Source organism: Anabrus simplex, chromosome 1 (assembly GCF_040414725.1).
Source record: "Anabrus simplex isolate iqAnaSimp1 chromosome 1, ASM4041472v1, whole genome shotgun sequence".
Lineage (NCBI taxonomy): Eukaryota > Metazoa > Arthropoda > Insecta > Orthoptera > Tettigoniidae > Anabrus > Anabrus simplex.
The window spans coordinates 560683639-560701362 of record NC_090265.1 but is presented as its reverse complement, the minus strand read 5'-3'; the positions used below and the strand labels follow the sequence as shown (position 1 = coordinate 560701362).

Here is a 17724-nt window from a genome sequence, read left to right as displayed (position 1 = left end):
ACAGTTATTATCTGTTGGGTTCGATTCAGTGTCGCTAACCATACAGTTTAGGGCCCATACTTGTCTATATGACGTCTTACAATACTGTTACAATTTGCTTTACGTCGCACCGACACAGATAGGTCTTATGGCAACGATGGGAGTGGGAAGGAATTAAGGTACCACCTCAGCATTTTCCTGGTGTGAAAATGGGAAACCACGGAAAATCATCTTCAGGGCTGCCGACATTGGGGTTCGAACCCACTATCGCCCGGATGCAGGCTCATAGCTGCGCGCTCCTAACCGCACAGCCAACTCGCCCGGTACAGTTACTGTTAATGCTGCATATTGGCACTAGATACTCCTGGTTTTTATCATGACTTGCGAGGTTTACGTATTGCCACTGCCGTATTTTGAAAATCACTCACTTTTGCGTGTATAAGTAAAACATATTTTCTTTTTCTGTAGGACTGTAAATCTGTTTGGGTAATACCAGGTCAATAGAATTGTGGCGTGTTCGAATAACGCATTTAATAACCTAGACGATGTGAAATGACGAACGCAACATTTTATTAATACAGTCTTATTTTGTTCATTTCGTAAGTATAAAATTCAACTAGAATGTATAAGAAGCAAGAAAAATCTGCAAGAACTCCGAAGACGAAAGCAACGTTACCTCCTCTATGAAGATCAGTTCAGTTGAAATGCAGCACACATCTCCTATCATTTCTCACTTCGTTTACCCACCTTCCTTTTCCACACATCTCCTCGACCCGCTCGCATCTCTTGGCCAGAGAGAGGGCGTAACCCTCTAGGTGGTCCCTGAAGGGGTGGGGAATGAAAAAATTAGTAGAAGTAGTAGTAGTAGTAGTAGTAGTAGTAGTAGTAGGAAGGAAATTTCATTAACAACAACCGAGCTCGATAGCTGCAGTCGCTTAAGTGCGGCCAGTATCCAGTAATCGGGAGATCGTGGGTTCGAGCCCCACTGTCGGCAGCCCTGAAGATGTTTTCCGTGGTTTCCCATTTTCACACCAGGAAAATGCCGGGGCTGTACCTTAATTAAGGCCACGGCCGCATCCTTCCACTTCCTAGGCATTTCCCATCCCATCGTCGCCATAAGACCTATCTGTGTCGGTGCGACGTAAAGCAAATAGCATTAACAACAATAATTTGGTACGGTTTGCAGACTTAGCCGTTATGTATTCTTATTGACTTACGGCATGTGTGAATGTAATATATTTGCTTGTGCGTAGTATTACAGCGTGGTTTCACTTAATTTCGGCAAGTAATACCAAATTTCAAGAAGGAAGCTGAATTATTTACACCAGGCAAATACCGACGAAGTGAAGCTCAGTGATTTTGTATGGGCTATTGGTCAGAGTGGTTATGAACGAATGTGCTTATCTCAAGTTAATGAACTTCTCATCTATTTGCAAGACTGGAACTCTGTTGAAAGGTTTTACTTCCGTTTTCCTTAGACTGTAGTTTCTAGCGCTGAACGTCTTCATAAGATCTCCACGCATTGTTTTAGATATTCACTTCATTATGTCCGTGTAACTTGTAACTTTGTACCTGAACTGAATTTCATATGTTAACAGTTTAGTGTGTTTTGTTTCCGCTACGCAGAGTTTAGTGTATTGTCGGAGAAATATGTATCGGGCGAGTTGGCCGTGCGGTTAGGGCGCGCGGGCGTGGGCTTGCATCCGGGAGATAGGGGGTTCGAATCCCACTGTTGGCAGCCCTGAAAATGGTTTTCCGTGGTTTCCCATTTTCACACCATGCAAATGCTGGGACTGTACCTTAATTATTAAGGCCACGGCCGCTTGCTTCCAACTCCTAGGCCTTTCCTATTCCATCGTCATGAGACCTACCTGTGTCGGTGCGACGTAAAGCCACTAGCAAAAAAATGTATGCATGTATGTATGTATGTATGTATGTATGTATGTATGTATGTATGTATGTATGTATATCTACCCCTAAGTCCAGTTTCCTGATACGGTGTCCGGGATGTATTGTCGAAGAAGCAGCGTTTGTAATAAGGACAGTGAATTGGTATCTTTGGCAATAAAATTTTGCCCTACTGTACTATTTGGGGAATTGGCCTGGTAATATGGCATTGTTCCCCCTTCTTATTTTAGTTTATCGAAGCAATTGTGTTAACTAGGAGCCTCTCTGTTATTTATTGCTTGTTATCCTAGGATACTTTGGTAGTTTCCTTTAACTTGTGTATTTCAATTCCTGCTTGATTCCCTATTCTCCACCCCCCACCCCCCTCTCAGTAATGAGGAGGTGTGTGATCTTTCTAAGATTTGTCCATTTTCATCTCAAATTAGCTGTCTGCAATGTTTTCGACACAGTAGAGTAATGTTAACTGCATGCCCATGGTTCTACTGGTTGTCTGATGGCGTCACTCTAATGAATTTGAGTTGCCCGCCCTTCACACTTGCGACTTAGACAGGGCAGCTGTCCCCGCCCTCTACTTTGAAATACGCATTGCATAATTATTGCAAGCCTGTAAACTTCTACTGGTGTAAAATTTCCTTTGAGAATTCCCTTTAGACATACTCTTCTTCCAGTTGGTACATGTGGTTATATATTTGAAATTATAATTCTCTCATTTCCTTCCTATTTCTCCTATGCGGTGGGTGGCCCAGCTTTCTTTGGTTTTGCTGGAATCTTTCCACGGCGTAGTATAGGCCACGGCCGCCCATCCCCTCACTTTCTCCGCACATCTCTCTCACCGCCTCAAATCTCCCGGCCTGAGAGACGGCGTCACCGTCTAAGAGGCCCGCCTCCCCCTTCAGGGGAGGAATGAAAACGTTTAGTAGTTCCACGGCGCACTCGTTGTTTAGATAATCCGGTTATTACGTGTTTTAGTACTCGTGCACTGACTGAAACCATCTCAATAATAATAATAATAATAATAATAATAATAATAATAATAATTTTACTGAGAGGTACACCTCAACCCCGTATTTTTAAAAGAAGCACCTTAAGGAACGCTAGCTCTCTAGCAAAACGTGAAACAGCTACGGTATGAAGTTGGTACATTGACCAGAAGATGTCACCATTGGATTATTGAGTAATGTGTTATTTTGAAGTTGCCTAAACTGACTGGATTTATTTGTTTTGTGTTTGTTTACTTCAAGAAGTTTAAACTGTTCTCCATAGATGTCATTACAAAAACTGAGGTAATGCACTCTGGTACAAGGTAAAAGAATTAGTGATTTAAAGAAGTTTCGTGTTCTTATGTTTTCTCAACAAAATTAATGTTCATTTATTTTGTTTTTTCAAGGTTTTCGAATCTGGCCAATCATGAATTATCTGTGATTATTTTTCAGGCAATAATTTAATAGGTTTCTTGTACCTTTTGAATTCGGCCAATAAAAATGAGAGGGTGTGTCCGGATTTAGTCCAGAACCATCTCAAACTGTCCCCTCGGGTATATGAACCGCGGGTTTTTCAGGCTACCTTGTCTTTTGATCGCCGTATTTCTCTCTCTCTCTCTCTCTCTCTCTGTGTGTGTGTGTGTGTGTGTGTGTGAGTTAAGACAGGGGGTGGCGCGTCTCATTCTTCGCCAGGCAGTTCAACAACCAAGGTAATGGCCACCAGTCATATCTCTCTGTAGCTACCTCTACAGACTTACACGAGGGGAAGGTACTAATTTCTAACTATGTAACCTCCTGTTTTCTAAAATGTAAACCTTCTTTCGGCTAATGTAAAAATTTCATAAATACTTTAATTTGTAAATCGGGGATAGAGAGTGCTTTACCCTCTCGAGTTCCCCTTCAATTTATCTTGAGATGACTACGATTTTGTAAACGTTTTTCTCCTGTAAATTTCCTAGTAACTTGTTCATTCTAGTCACCTCAGTAGTTTGGGATTAGCCTCTGTATCACCGGGCCGCGAGCCCAATTAGGGTTTTATACTTAATTTTCTAGGAGCGCAAGTGTACGCCTCCATACATTTTGTGTTTCGGCTAGTGATTTAACCTGTTCTTCTTTCCACGAAGGCCCAGTAGTTTGGGTAATCAATACCCCTATGTTCAAATTGTAAATGTTAGGTTGGGCCTAGTGAGGCCGAAAAGCGTTAGATTTTGTGTAATGTTGCCTTGAGTAGGCTGTAAGAAATTGGGAGCGCAGTCTCCTCAGTTAAAGTTGGAGAGTATGTAAGCTTTTTCTGAAATTGCTCATTTTACTGTAACATTGAGAGGTGCCTCTGGTAGGCTGTAAAATTTGTGTCGGTTGGAGCAAGGTACTCTGTTTTGGGAGATTTCTCTGGCGATATTGTAAAATTGGAAATTAGGGGCTTGAAGCCCAAATGTGTTAAATTCCCTATTCTTGGGTTTCTACTTTTATATCAAAACTGTAATTGTGCCTGATACATTGTTGTTAAGTTTGCGATTTGAAACGAAATGCATAACCTTCATTTTTAAAGTTTTAAGTTAATCTTTGATATAGTAGATAGACGCATTCCACCCAGCACATTCTTTCACCTCTTTCTGCTCCACGAAAACCCGGTAATAATAATAATAATAATAATAATAATAATAATAATAATAATAATAATAATAATAATAATGGTTTTTACGCCCCACCAACTACTATTAACGGTTTTCCGAGACAGCGAGGTGCCTGCATTTTGTCCCGCAGGAGTTATTTTACGTGGCAGTAAATCTGCCGCCACGAGACTGACGTATTTGGGCACCTTCATTTACCACCGGACTGAGTCAGGATCGAATCTGCCATGTTGGGGTCAGAAGGCCAGTGCCTCAGTCGTCCGAGCCAGTCAGCCCGGCCATAGTTTCAAACTGTGTCCAATCTGACCTAACAGACTGATGGCAATGATATCACAATTGCCCAATTCTGGACAAAGTTCGTCTAGATTTTTCTTCCTGTTTCCCAATTCATTCTTTTATATTTTCGTAATTTTATGAATGTACATGTTTTGTGTAACTTTTTTCACTAGAATAATACACTGATTAATACACTCATGAGCAACTGAATTATTGAAAATGAAATGTCGTATGGCTTTTAGTGCCGGGATATCCCAGGACGGGTTCGGCTCGCCAGGTGCAGGTCTTTCTATTTGACACCCGTAGGTGACCTGCGCGTCATGATGAGGATGAAATGATGATGAAGACAACACATACACCCAGCCCTCGTGCCTTTGGAATTAACCAATTAAGGTTCAAATCCCCGACCCGGCCGGGAATCGAGCCCGGGACCCTCTGAACCGAAGGCCAGTACGCTGACGAGTCGGACATTGAATTATTGATAGGTGCCGTAGTGGGGAAATGGAGCTGTGCTCGGCCCGGCCAGTGTAATAGGAGGGCGTAGCATGTAACAGCGAGGACGTTAGACCTCGTTACGGGCTATGCGATTAACAGTTGACTACCAGTGTTGCCAACCTATAAATATTTTCTCCGCTAAATTTTAGTTGAAAATCCGCTAAATTCCGCTAAATTTCGAACTGAAGCAAAATAGCACATGCCAGTTGTTTTAATAAAAGAGATGAACTCAACACTCACTAGTTTCAGAACAGGAGTTCATCATCTTCTCCTACTCGCTCTATATGTTCTGAAGCACATGTGAGGTCCTGCGGTTTCATAAGAAGCCACATGGTACTATTCTTTTTCAAAATATATGCTGGCAGTTCACAGCAGCAAAGCACATACGAAAATTTTCAAATCTATTTCGAAAGTTATTTTCACTTTCATGACTGTTTTCATTGTTTTTGATAAGTGTGGAAAGAAATAATGTCAAACAATTTCGCATTTATATTGCACTGCCAATATATGCACCGTCCATGTTTGGGATCACTGGGAAGATCAACCAACTAGTCTTTTAAAGATGAATTATTTAACCGCTCTTTACGAAATATTTGACTACTTTTTAACCCTTTCTTTCGACATATTTACGTACCAAAAAGAACCTGATATCAAAAGAAACACGTTACCAAACACGACACTACCCGGTCCATCAACAGTACGGCAACGATTGTAAGAAATTCTGGCTGAGGCTGTGGGTCAGAGCTGGTCTAGAATACGAGTGGTATTATTGGTATTATGCAGCATAAGTTCAATACAACGGGAATAAGTAGACTATTATACCGTAGTAAGTTCTATATTATTTTTTCTCTTCGTGATGAAAGGTGATACTGTTACCGCTAAAAATCGCTAAAAGAAGTTTGAAAATCCGTCAAGAAATCCGCTGTCCGCTAAATGGAAAAATTATCCGCTGTTCCATTTAAAAATCCGCCAAATTTGGCGGAAAATCCACTAAGTTGGCAACACTGTTGACTACACGATGGGTAATACACACGACATCAGCGCATTTGATCGTGGACAGATTATCAGCGCCAGACGTATGGGCCACTCCATCTCTGAAGTCGTAGAGGCACTAGGCCTTCCAAGGGCCACTGCATTAAGAGTGTACCGTGAGAACGTGTATTCGGGCAAAACCACCGTCGCTAGGATCAACTGCCGTGGTATACGATGCGCTGATGACAGGGGTCGCCGACGCCTAGCTCGGATTGTAAAAGTGAAGCGATGGGCCATAATACTGCAGATCTTTCGTCAATTCAATCATGTCCTTTCCATCGGGTCCCCCGACGGTACCTCTGCTCAACACCCGTCACAAGGCACAATGACTGTCATGGGCAAAGGAACACTGCCATTGGACTTTCGAAGCATGGAGAAAGGTTTCCTGGACAGATGAGTCGAGATGCTCAGTTAGTACACGCCGATGGCCGGTCATGAGTGCGTCGTCAACCACACGAGGCAATGGATGTCTCTTGCCAGCAGGGTACAGTTCAGGTCGGTGGTGATATCCTCGTATGGGGGTATGGGGATTGTTCACGTGGGATGAAATGGGACCTCTTGTACACCTTGCAACGACCCTCGCCAGCGAACGTTACAGGAACCTACTGGCAGATCATATTCATCGCTTTGTTTGCCTCCAGCAACCTGCAGGTGACCTGTACCTACAGCAAGACAATGCTTCAGCCCATCGCTCCCGAATTGTGGCTGAATTGTTCGATGAGCATTGTACTACGGAGTAAAGATGCTTGCCTCGTCCCTGAGGAACCCCGATCTCAATCCCACTGAGAACATCTGGGATTTTGTCGAGAGGGATGTGCGTGCACTGGACCCTGCTCCGACCTTCGTGGATTATGAAGGCTGTGCAGCGACTATGGACCAGTCTGGCTCCCCAGTGCTTGCGATGTTTTATGGAGTCCATGCGACGCCGCGAAAGGGGCTGTTGACGCTACTAGCATCTCTAATTCAGTTGCTCTTGAGTGCATAATTTCTCTTCCCTACTTATTTATGTTTACGTGTTTAGAATAGAATAACTTAATGAATGGTAAATATCACAGTGTTCCCATTGTTTACAAGCAATACATCCACCATTTCTCACTATTAAGAATATATTTTCAATTTATCTTCACTGTTTTTTTATGAGCTTAAGAGGACCCAGTTGTCAGAAAATGGCCAAAATGATAATTTTTTCAATTTTATCACCAATAAACTTTTTTCTGCTTATCCTAGTTATTTCTGGGGTCGCTGGAGCCACCAGCCTCATTTTGGTTTCAGCTGGGGGTTTAAGGCCGAATATCTTTCCGGACGCCACGTGATTCTTGAGATGAAAGTCTTGACCCAGAATTGACCGGGATTCGAACCTCAGCCTCCCGGGTGGGAAGCCAGAGTAAGCCTCTGAGCTAATCACTCCACATTCAATTTTATCACCAATGAATAATCAGTGGCTAGCTGTGAACATATTCATTACCCCAGCTGCAAATTTTAGAAAAATATAAACAATCGTATCCCCACTACACTCTCTAAAGGCAATTTACAATGCTGCGTTTTTCGTGGAAAGGTCTACCAGAGAAAGATCTATCAAGAATATTTTCAACCACACGCTCGCACATACTTCCAAATTGATATTCACGGCAGTGACGACACCATCATAATCTAGAGCAGATTTTAAACAATGTACTTACAGTTTCATCCGGTGACACTTCGTGAGAGTACAGTCATTGTTTTTACAAAAATACACTGGCACTATCTGTTTTTTACTTGAAAAGCCTAATCTAAACCAATCAGCAAAATTTAACTGGTATTTTACCGTCGCCGAAGTTTTATAGTTTCACTAGCATAATGAGGGTTCGTGCATCAACGACAAACGAGGGAAAATATTTTTCACGACTTATAACACATGTTGTTTTCATGAAGAATGCCACAGCACTTGCGAAACTTTACCTATAATCCAAGAGGAACACTACAAAAATTCACTATAGGTCTATACCACCATCACAGACAACCAAATACAAATTCTTTTACTTCGCGCTTAACGCTGTGTTCATGTCCGACTCGTTGGCTGAACGGTCAGCGTACTGGCATTCGGTTCAGAGGGTTCCGGGTTCGATTCCCGGCCGGGTCGGGGATTTTAACCTTAATTGGTTAATTCCAATGACACGGGGGCTGGGTGTGCGTGTTGTCTTCATCATCATTTCATCCTCATCATGACGCGCAGGTCGCCTACGGGAGTCAAATAGAAAGATCTGCACCTGACGAGCCGAACCCGTCCTGGGATATCCCGGCACTAAAAGCCATACGACATTTCACTGTGTTCATGCTGGGCAACATAAATATTATTCTGCGGCTATCGGAACACTACTCTACACGTGCTATCTATGAATTGCTCGAAAAAACTGTATACATGCCGAAACCCAAGACTAAAATATATTCTTCTATTTTATAATTAATTTCATATACTGGCTCTATTTTTATTAGCAAGACGATGTGCAAGTGGCTATACTGTTAAGATGTTGATATTTTTCCTGCAGTCTCTAGTGTGTGGCGCTGAAGACTTTGAGTGTCAAGTATTAAAACTAACATTGCCTTACCTAAATTAGCTGCCCTGTCGCCGTAAATTGCTGCCAGGGGAGGGCCTACAGCTCCGCCCAGCTCCAGGACAAGAAGCTTCAAGGGCATGTGTCATCCAAGCAATCTTAAATTTCTTTTGCGCCGTCGAGGAAACCCAGCTCGCTGGAGAAGTTGAACGACGGTAGTGCGAGCGGATTGTCGAGACAGCTGTACTTGGTTTGGCTTAGATGTTCGCAATGTTTAAAACATTATAAAAAAACGTTCTAAGGAATCATTAGAAAATGATAATACAAAGTTATTTACCCCAGCAGCTCTGGGTAGATGGGGTTCAGTGCACGCCACTGTAATAATAATATGTATAGTTTATATTATAATCATTTGATGTCATTTAAAGCCATCTTCTGACGAATAAATACTGTCTTAAATCTTATTTTCGTTTTCCCCACAAAATTGATTGCTAAAAACTGTATAGTCGCTAAAAATGAATTAGATTGTATGTTCCTCGCGTTCAATATTTTATCAGACTTAATTCTAATTATTATCAAAATATAATTAATCTCCCATGCAAATACTGGTAATCCTAATGATACCCCCTCCCCCCAAAAAGCAAAGTCATTTCCGTACAGGCCAGGAAGTAGAAATCGCCTTTCTTAAATTTTTTCACTTCCTGACGCGAAATCGAACCCATGTCCTTCAGGGTGAACCGATCACACCTTTACCGCTTCGGCGAGACAGCTCCTTGTGGATATCTACAACAAATGTTATATCTTTCTTTCTTAATCCGTTTACCCTCCAGGGTTGGTTTTTCTCTCGGATTCAGCGAGGGATCCCACCTCTACCGCCTCAAGGGGAGTGTCCTGGAGCGTGAGCATTTGGGTCGGGGAATACAGCTGGGGAAGAAGACCAGTACATCGCCAAGGCGGCCTCACCTGCTATGCTTAAGAGGGGCATTGTGGGGGGGGGGATGGGGAAGAGTGGAAGGGAAAGACAAGAAAGAGGGAAGGAAGCGGCCGTGGCCTTAATTTAGGTACCATCTCAGCATTTGCCTGGAGGAGCACTTCGAGGATGGCTGTACCGGCGATTTGACCGTGTGGTTAGGAGCGTGCAGCTGTGAGCTCGATCCGGGATATAGCGGGTTCGAACCCAACTGTCGCCAGCCCTGAAGATGGTTTTCCGTGGTTTCCCATTTTCACACCAGGCAAATGCTGAAGATGTACCTTAATTAAGGCGACGGCCGCTTCCTTCCTATTCCTAGGCCTTTCATGCCCCATCGTCGCCATAAGACCAATCTGTGTCGGCGCGACTTAAAGCGACTAGCAAAACAAAAGAAAAAAGATGGCTGAGGTGGGAATCGAACCCACCTCTACTCAGTTGACCTCCCGAGGCTTAGTGGACTCCATTCCAGCCCTCGTACCACTTTTCAAATTTCGTGGCAGAGCCGGGAAACGAACTCGGGCCCCCGAGGGCTAGCGTGATTAGCTTCCACTAATCACGCTAGCCAATGTCACCACAGAGGAGGACAGCATTATATCTATTGGTTCAATTGTTTCTGAGAAAAGTTTACCTGTGAGAAACTTATACAACACCGTGCGTTCGTTCATTCCTTTTTTGAGAGACTGTACATTTTCTCCCAATTCATTCCTACTACAGTAATACAATTTTCCAGAAGGGTAGACTTAGGCACTTTCTATTTCATGTATCAAACTGTGCTGATTTAGTTCAACATATTTTGTTACAATGTGAATATTCTGCAACAATTTTAGTGTATATAACTATTTAAATGAAATTTTCCATTATCTATGGTTCTAAATCAATAAGAGTGGTAGAGTGAAATTATGTTCATACGTTAGTTTAAAATGTAAAATACTTTCTGAAAAATGTGTTCCTAAAGAGTTCCCCTAATCCGACTTTTAAAATGTGCTAGCATTTCTTGATTCAATAAATCCACTGCCTATTCTACGTCACTAATATTTAACACAAATGTTGTAATAAATGTACTAAATCTCGTGAAAATCAAGCTGAACATTTTTGAGAAAATTCTATCAATATACGTCAAGGACATATACGAGGGTTGTAAATAAAATAGTCGTAACATAGTCCAGACACTCGCAGGAGATCGGGCATGCGCAAATAGGATATGGGAGCGATCAGGTGGCGCTGTTGTGATGTGTAGTGTGCATGTGAGGAGCATCCAGTTGGGAGTGCTGTTGCTGTGTGGCGTTGAACTGAAGAGTGTCGATTTCACCGCTCTAAATCATGTTTTCAAAAGGTGATCAGCGTTCGTGAATTAAAATCGTGGTTGCCCTTGGCAAAAATGCATCAGAATGTTATCGGGGATTACATGAAGCTTGTGGCGAGAATGCATTACCATATAGGACGTTTGCACGATAGGTCAAGGCGTTTCTTGCGGGTCGGAATGAGACTGAGGATTTTCACCGCACAGGTCAGCCGTCCATTCCTCAAGATCAGATTGACATCGTGAGTGATCTCGTTTCTATAGACCATCGATGGATTGTCCGAGAATCATCCATAGAGATTGGTCTCCATTATCAAACGGTGTGGCACATACTGACGAAATGTCCCTTGGGGTTCCACATCAACTCACCGACGTATAGAAATAGCACCGGTATACATTGGCTGGCATTCAGCTGGACAGATACCTCAACGAAGGAGGCGCATTTCTGCAGCGTATTGTCGCCATTGATGAGACTTGGGTACGAGCATACGAGCCTGAATTACTCGAACGAATGGCGTCACCCAGGCTCGCCACATCCCCAGACAGTTTGACAGGAACCCAGTCGGGTGAAGCTTATGCTGATTGTGGCATACGACTATTTTATTCTTACGCATGCTGTGCTTGAGGGACAAACCCTCAACAATGACTACTATTGCCGAATTCTGGAGCGATATCTGCGTCCGGCTATGCGGCGCAAAGGTCGAGGTTTATTGCGAGACGATCGCTCTATCGTGTTATATAACACCGCATGTTGTCATGTCGCAAACAATGTCAAGTTCTTATTGCAACGGTGGCATCGGGAGGTCTTGGAACACCCTCCGTACTCACCAGATATGAATCCTTGTGACTTCGACCTGTTACCGAAGCTGAAGAAACTCTCCGAGGCCGCCGAATTCCTGACGTGGCATTCGTACTCCGCCCAATGGGACGCTCCATGGCTGTCATCAACAGAGAACGCCTTACCAACGGAGCTGTACGGCTTCTCGACATTTAGTGGGTGACTACATTGCAGTAATGTAATGCAGTTGTACTTGTTAGTTCATTAAATATTGCTTTCTATCAACATTGCCACTACTTAATTTACATCCCCCGTATATACTTAAAGTACATTATCACATCCAAGTTTCTTTAGAATGATGATAGTATTAGTTACAGATCCTCAACATTCTTGTACTGAAACTGTAGCTAGAAAAATTAAGATTACGACAGGTTATATATCTTACGATTGGTCTTCCAGCACTTGTGACCCTGCGTGCCTGGGTGGTAAAGCTCAAGACATTGGCATTTTCCCTGCACACAGCCACTGTTTTCCAGGGTCTTACTACACTGCGGCGACTCTTCACATGTATCTCCCACTTGTTCGGCCTCTGTGAACAAAGTCAATGCACCAACATATCAGTATTTATGACACGTTCTAAGCACCTCCAATGTTTAAATGCATTATTTATTTATTTAGGTATTTGACATTTTACTTCATCCTCAAAGATTCACATCAGTTATTCTGATTAGTGGCAACTCCTGCATGTTTTTTAAAGGTAGGATAAAGCTGTGGAGAGAGTGAATTAATAGTAGCTAAAATATATTAGGTATATATGTGACTTTTCAAACTAGTTTATTGAAACTGAAGCAGCAATGCGTTCCTTTGTTTGTAGGTGTAGACGACTCTTACCCAGAATATTTCCTGAATTATTTAAATCCACCACGCCTTTATTCCTCTAGATATAACATCTTCTACCGTTTGTCCCACACCTGTGGGGTCGCGGGTGAGAACTGTGTCGCACATGTGCATTTGGGACTGTTTTGCGGCCAGATGTCCTTTATGACGCCAACCCTATACAGGTGGTTGGAAACAAAGTAAGAGTTGGAGAGATGATCGATCATATTGATATGTTTTTTTAATAAAATAAATCAAGCCCATTTGAATTCGCCCGTGAAGCGATCTGATTGGCTAACTTCATCAGGTGATAACATGACAATGGTGCGAGATATCAAATTAATTTCTCAAATTGTTTATCAGCATGACCATTGCTCTAACGCTCACATACAGGTCATACATATTAAAAGAGGAGTCCTAGAGAGAATGGTTCGACGTTAGTGGTAGAATGTTTGCGTTATCTATTTTATATTTGTATATATTTTAACTATTTTATATCAACAAAGGAACAGCAACTTCCATATGAGTACTAAATACGAACCGCGCTGCAAGCTGGATTTGGGTGAGGACTTCGGGGGCGGTTGAATGGGAGTACGTATGATATTCCAAGAAATGGGAACAGGTACGGTAGAAGAGGAGGTGGAGGTGGGAAGGTCCTGAGGTATTATAGCAAAATAGATTCGGATTTGGAAGGTTCAGGTGCGGGTCGTGCTTTTTTCACGTATAACAGATAGAAGAATATGGCTGGTCAAAATTTACAAAGTTTACACACTTTATTTGGACAGCTGGAAGTCGGATGTTCCTGGCTACAAATACACCATATCTGTGGGTGCACCAAGAAGTCACCGCTAACATTTGGTCTTCTTGGGCTGCGCCAAACGTGATGGCTCCTCTCGGTGGCGGCGTTCGTGGATGACCACTCCATTTCTCATAAGGGCGTCCAGCGTGGTGACGTCCGTCGATAGGATCCCGACGAGGGAGGTTGGACAGTGGACGTTGCGGATCCTCACCACTTTGTAGATCTGATGACCCTCAAGTTGAATTTGGGTGGCCATCTCGTCGTCCGTCCAATCCCGGTCAACCTCATACGCCACTACAGAGAGAATAGGTGTGGAGCGGAACGTGGGAGGGGTCGCCGACCTGGTGCTTGCTGTGTGATATTGACGGCTTTGGTATGTGAGCGGAAATACTCCAGTGCGATGGCCAGGGCCGGATTAAGTGGGGGGGGGGGAATAAAGGGGCTGCAGCCCCAGACCCCGCGTGCCAAAGGGCCCCAGCGCTTGGCCGAATCTAACATTGTATAAAAAGGCCTGCTGCTCCACCTCCGTGCAAGTATATGAATACTTACGCTCGCAAAATATCGAACACGCACTCCTCCTTCCTTCTTATCAGCTGTCCGCGTTAGTATTTCATCACTGCTAGAATCAACTACCGTCCAGAGATACGAAACCTTGCTACTTACGCACTGTACTTATAGTAAAGGTTCTTGTTGACGATTTAAATCTGGCAGTTTGCGAGTACGGGCAGAGGGGAAAGGGGGGAAGAGGTCTAGGAAGTTGAGCGGGAGGGGACAGGGGAAACACGGCGGAATGCGCATGCTATACTACACTGACTTAGCAAATGTCATGGGATAGTCACCTAATAGCATGCGGGGCCTGCTCTGGCCCTGCGAACTGCAGTGAGACGCCGTGGAAGTGAGTCGACAAGTCCCTGGTAGTCCTCTGGACGCAGCTGACACCAAATCGTTTGCAGAGCGGCCGCCAATGCTGGTCTGTTCGTGAGTGCAAGATCTATGACACGGAGCCTGCGTTCCAGGACATCCAGATATGCTCGATAGAGTTCAGATCGGGGCTCGTGGGTGGCCATGGCAGTCGTTGGATCTCCGCTGCTTGTTCCTGGAACCATTCCCGGGTGACGTGGGAGCGATGTGGTGGCGCGTTATCATCTTGAAACTTTACGCCATTGTTCCAGCGTCCAACCCTGGTGACTGGCGACAAATGCGCGTCGTTGTGACCGATGACGTTGGGTTGACAGTGGCATCCGTGGGCGGCGCCGGTTCCCATACCCCATAGAACCCATTCCCTACGGATTGTCCACTCGGAGACGTGTCTAGCACGGCCTGTGTTAAATTGAGCCGTGATTTGTTGTACGGTTGACCGTCTGTCACTATTGACAATCCGTCTCAGATATCACCGGTCACGGTCATCGAAGGTGGCTGGACGGCCGGTCGTTCGTCTGCTGTGGACGGTGACACCCGCATTCAACCATTCACGATACACCCTGAACACAGTTGATCGTGTGAAGCCGAATTCCCGTACCACTTCCGAAATCGCACTGCACATCCGTCGGGCACCGTCCACCATACCCCGTTCGAACGGTGTCAGCTCACGACGACGTTCCATGTTACACCTGTCACACGCACAGCCACTGCTCACAAGGTCTCCTATACAACTGCCGCTGGCACAAGGGGCGTGTGGTGCGCAGACAACACACCTGCGCATTAATGCTCCGCTATCCCATGACATTTGCTCAGTCGCTGACGGATGGGAAGTGCGATTTCGGAAGTGGTGTGGGAATTCGGCTTCACACGGTCAACCGTGTCCAGGGTGTATCGTGAATGGTTGAATGCGGTCATCGTCCACAACAGACGAACGACCGGCCGTCCAGCCACCCTCGATGACCGTGACCAGTGACATCTGAGACGGATTGTCAATAGTGACAGACGGGCAACCGTGCAACAAATCACGGCTCAATTCAACACAGGCCGTGCTAGACACGTCTCCGAGTGGACAATCCGTAGGAAATGGGTTCTATGGGGTATGGGAGCCGGCGCCGCCCACGGCTGCCACTGTTAACCCAACGTCATCGGGCACAACGACGCGCATTTGTCGCAAGTCACCAGGGATGGACGGTGGAACAATGGCGTAACGTGATATGGTCGGACGAATCACGATTTCAACTGCACCATGCCGATGAGAGGCACCGTGTATGGCGCAGACCACATGAAGCGATAGATCCCGCCTGCCTCGAAGGTGTGGTCCAGGGCGCTGGTGTCTCTGTTATGGTCTGGGGTGCATTTTCTTGGCATGGAATGGGCCGCCTAGTTGTTCTGGAAGAGACTTTGAATGGTACGCGGTATGTTTAGCTGCTCGGAGACCATCTCCACCCATTTTTGGCCTTCCAGCGCGCAGACGATTCTGCGGTGTTTCAAGATGATAACGCGCCGCCACATCGCTCCCACGCCACCCGGGAATGGTTTCAGGAACATGCAGGGGAGGTCCAACGACTGCCATGGCCACCCAGGAGCCCCGATATGAACCCAATCGAGCATATCTGGGATGTCCTGGAACGCAGGCTCCGTGCCATGAATCCTGCACCCATGAACAGACCACCATTGGCGGCCGCTCTGCAAACGATTTGGTGTCAGCTGCGTCCAGAGGACTACCACGGACTTGTCGACTCACTTCCACGGCGTCTCACTGCAGTTCGCAGGGCCAGAGGAGGCCCCATTCGCTATTAGGTGACTATCCCATGACATTTGCTAAGTCAGTGTAGTACTTTTCGATAGGACCAATAACATAGGTATTTAAAAGTTACATTTTAGGCTCCTTCCCCTAAACTACAATTTCATCCAGGGTGAATAAAATTGTTTATAACTTAGACTGTAGTTTCTTATTTCCCGACTCTATATACCGACTTTCATTGAATTCTGTTAACCCATTTTCTCGTGGCTCGGCGTTGATATGAAAGCAACAAAAATACAAATTCATGAATATCTATGTTATCAAAGCCGGTAGGGTAACAAGGTATGACATAAATGATCGGAAATTTAATTCTATATAACTTTCGTTTTGTAGTATTTATCGATAGGACCACTATTAATATACATATATGAGAATTAAATTTTAGGCGTTCCCCTAAACTACCATTTCATTCAGCGTGAGTGAAATTATTAATAGCCTAGATTGTAGCGGCTCATCCCCCGACTTCATATACCGATTTTCATTAAATTCTCTTCAGCCGTTTTCTCGTGATGCGTGTACATACATACATACATACATACATACATACATACATACATACATACATACATACATACATACATACAGAAATTACGGAAAAATAAAAATTGTATTTCCTTGTTACTATGGACATGACCGATACAGAAATACAATTCTTTTCAAATTCTGAGCAATGTATAGACGAAACTCTTATTTTATATATATAGATATACAACATAATCTCATCTCTTAGGCTGTGGGATTTGTTGGCGTTTTCAGTGTGGGGCACATGTTATTTATTCATTACTAATGTATGGAATAAAAATAACCTCACCTCTTAAGCAGCGTGTCCTATTAGCATTTTCAATGTGGTGCACATCACATCGACATTCCTCGTAGCATATGGTGTTGGTTGTGATGCATTGCTCTGTGGTCGTACACGAGTCGCCCAAACCTGCAGCAGAACAAAATGTATATTGTACACTTAGTACAATGCAGTACAGTAGCGTAGCCAGGATCGACCGATAGGAGGGCTTATAGTTACAAAATATTGATACATAATGAAGGTGCTTGTGCGTGTGTGGTACGCGCATGCATGAGTGTTATTATAAGAACGCTATACAAGTAAATTATGTTGATATTCAGATTGCAGTACTTGTACACTTACCTCAAAATACAGAACAAAAACCATATGATCAAGGCGAATGAATGTAAGTCCAGATTACAATATAAAATACAACGTTTTAGGCTTGTTAGAAAATAGATTCAAGAGATCTGTTGGTTTCACAGTTGTGTCCCTGTAAATGTTCAAGAGAACCAACACATTGAGTCGATTTTCACTTCTTTACTGTTTGTTTTCTTTAAGAAAATCATGGGCGGGGAGGGAGTTTCTAAACCCCCAGTAACCCCTCCCATTGGCTATGCCCCTGATGCAGTCTATCGATATTCAATTCACGTCTTGAATGAA

General features: G+C 44.1%; 1 protein-coding gene across 1 annotated transcript in view; it reads right to left on the bottom strand.

The window, feature by feature from the left end:
• The window catches only part of LOC136869706 (prion-like-(Q/N-rich) domain-bearing protein 25), a 109000-nt gene that overhangs the window by 25146 nt on the left and 66130 nt on the right, over positions 1-17724 (bottom strand). Inside the window, exons 5-6 of the mRNA XM_067144869.2 lie at positions 17092-17211; positions 12326-12469 (exon numbers count right to left, since the gene is read on the bottom strand). Of these exons, the coding sequence (XP_067000970.1) occupies positions 12326-12469; positions 17092-17211 (264 nt within the window). The remainder of the gene's footprint in view (positions 1-12325; positions 12470-17091; positions 17212-17724) is intronic.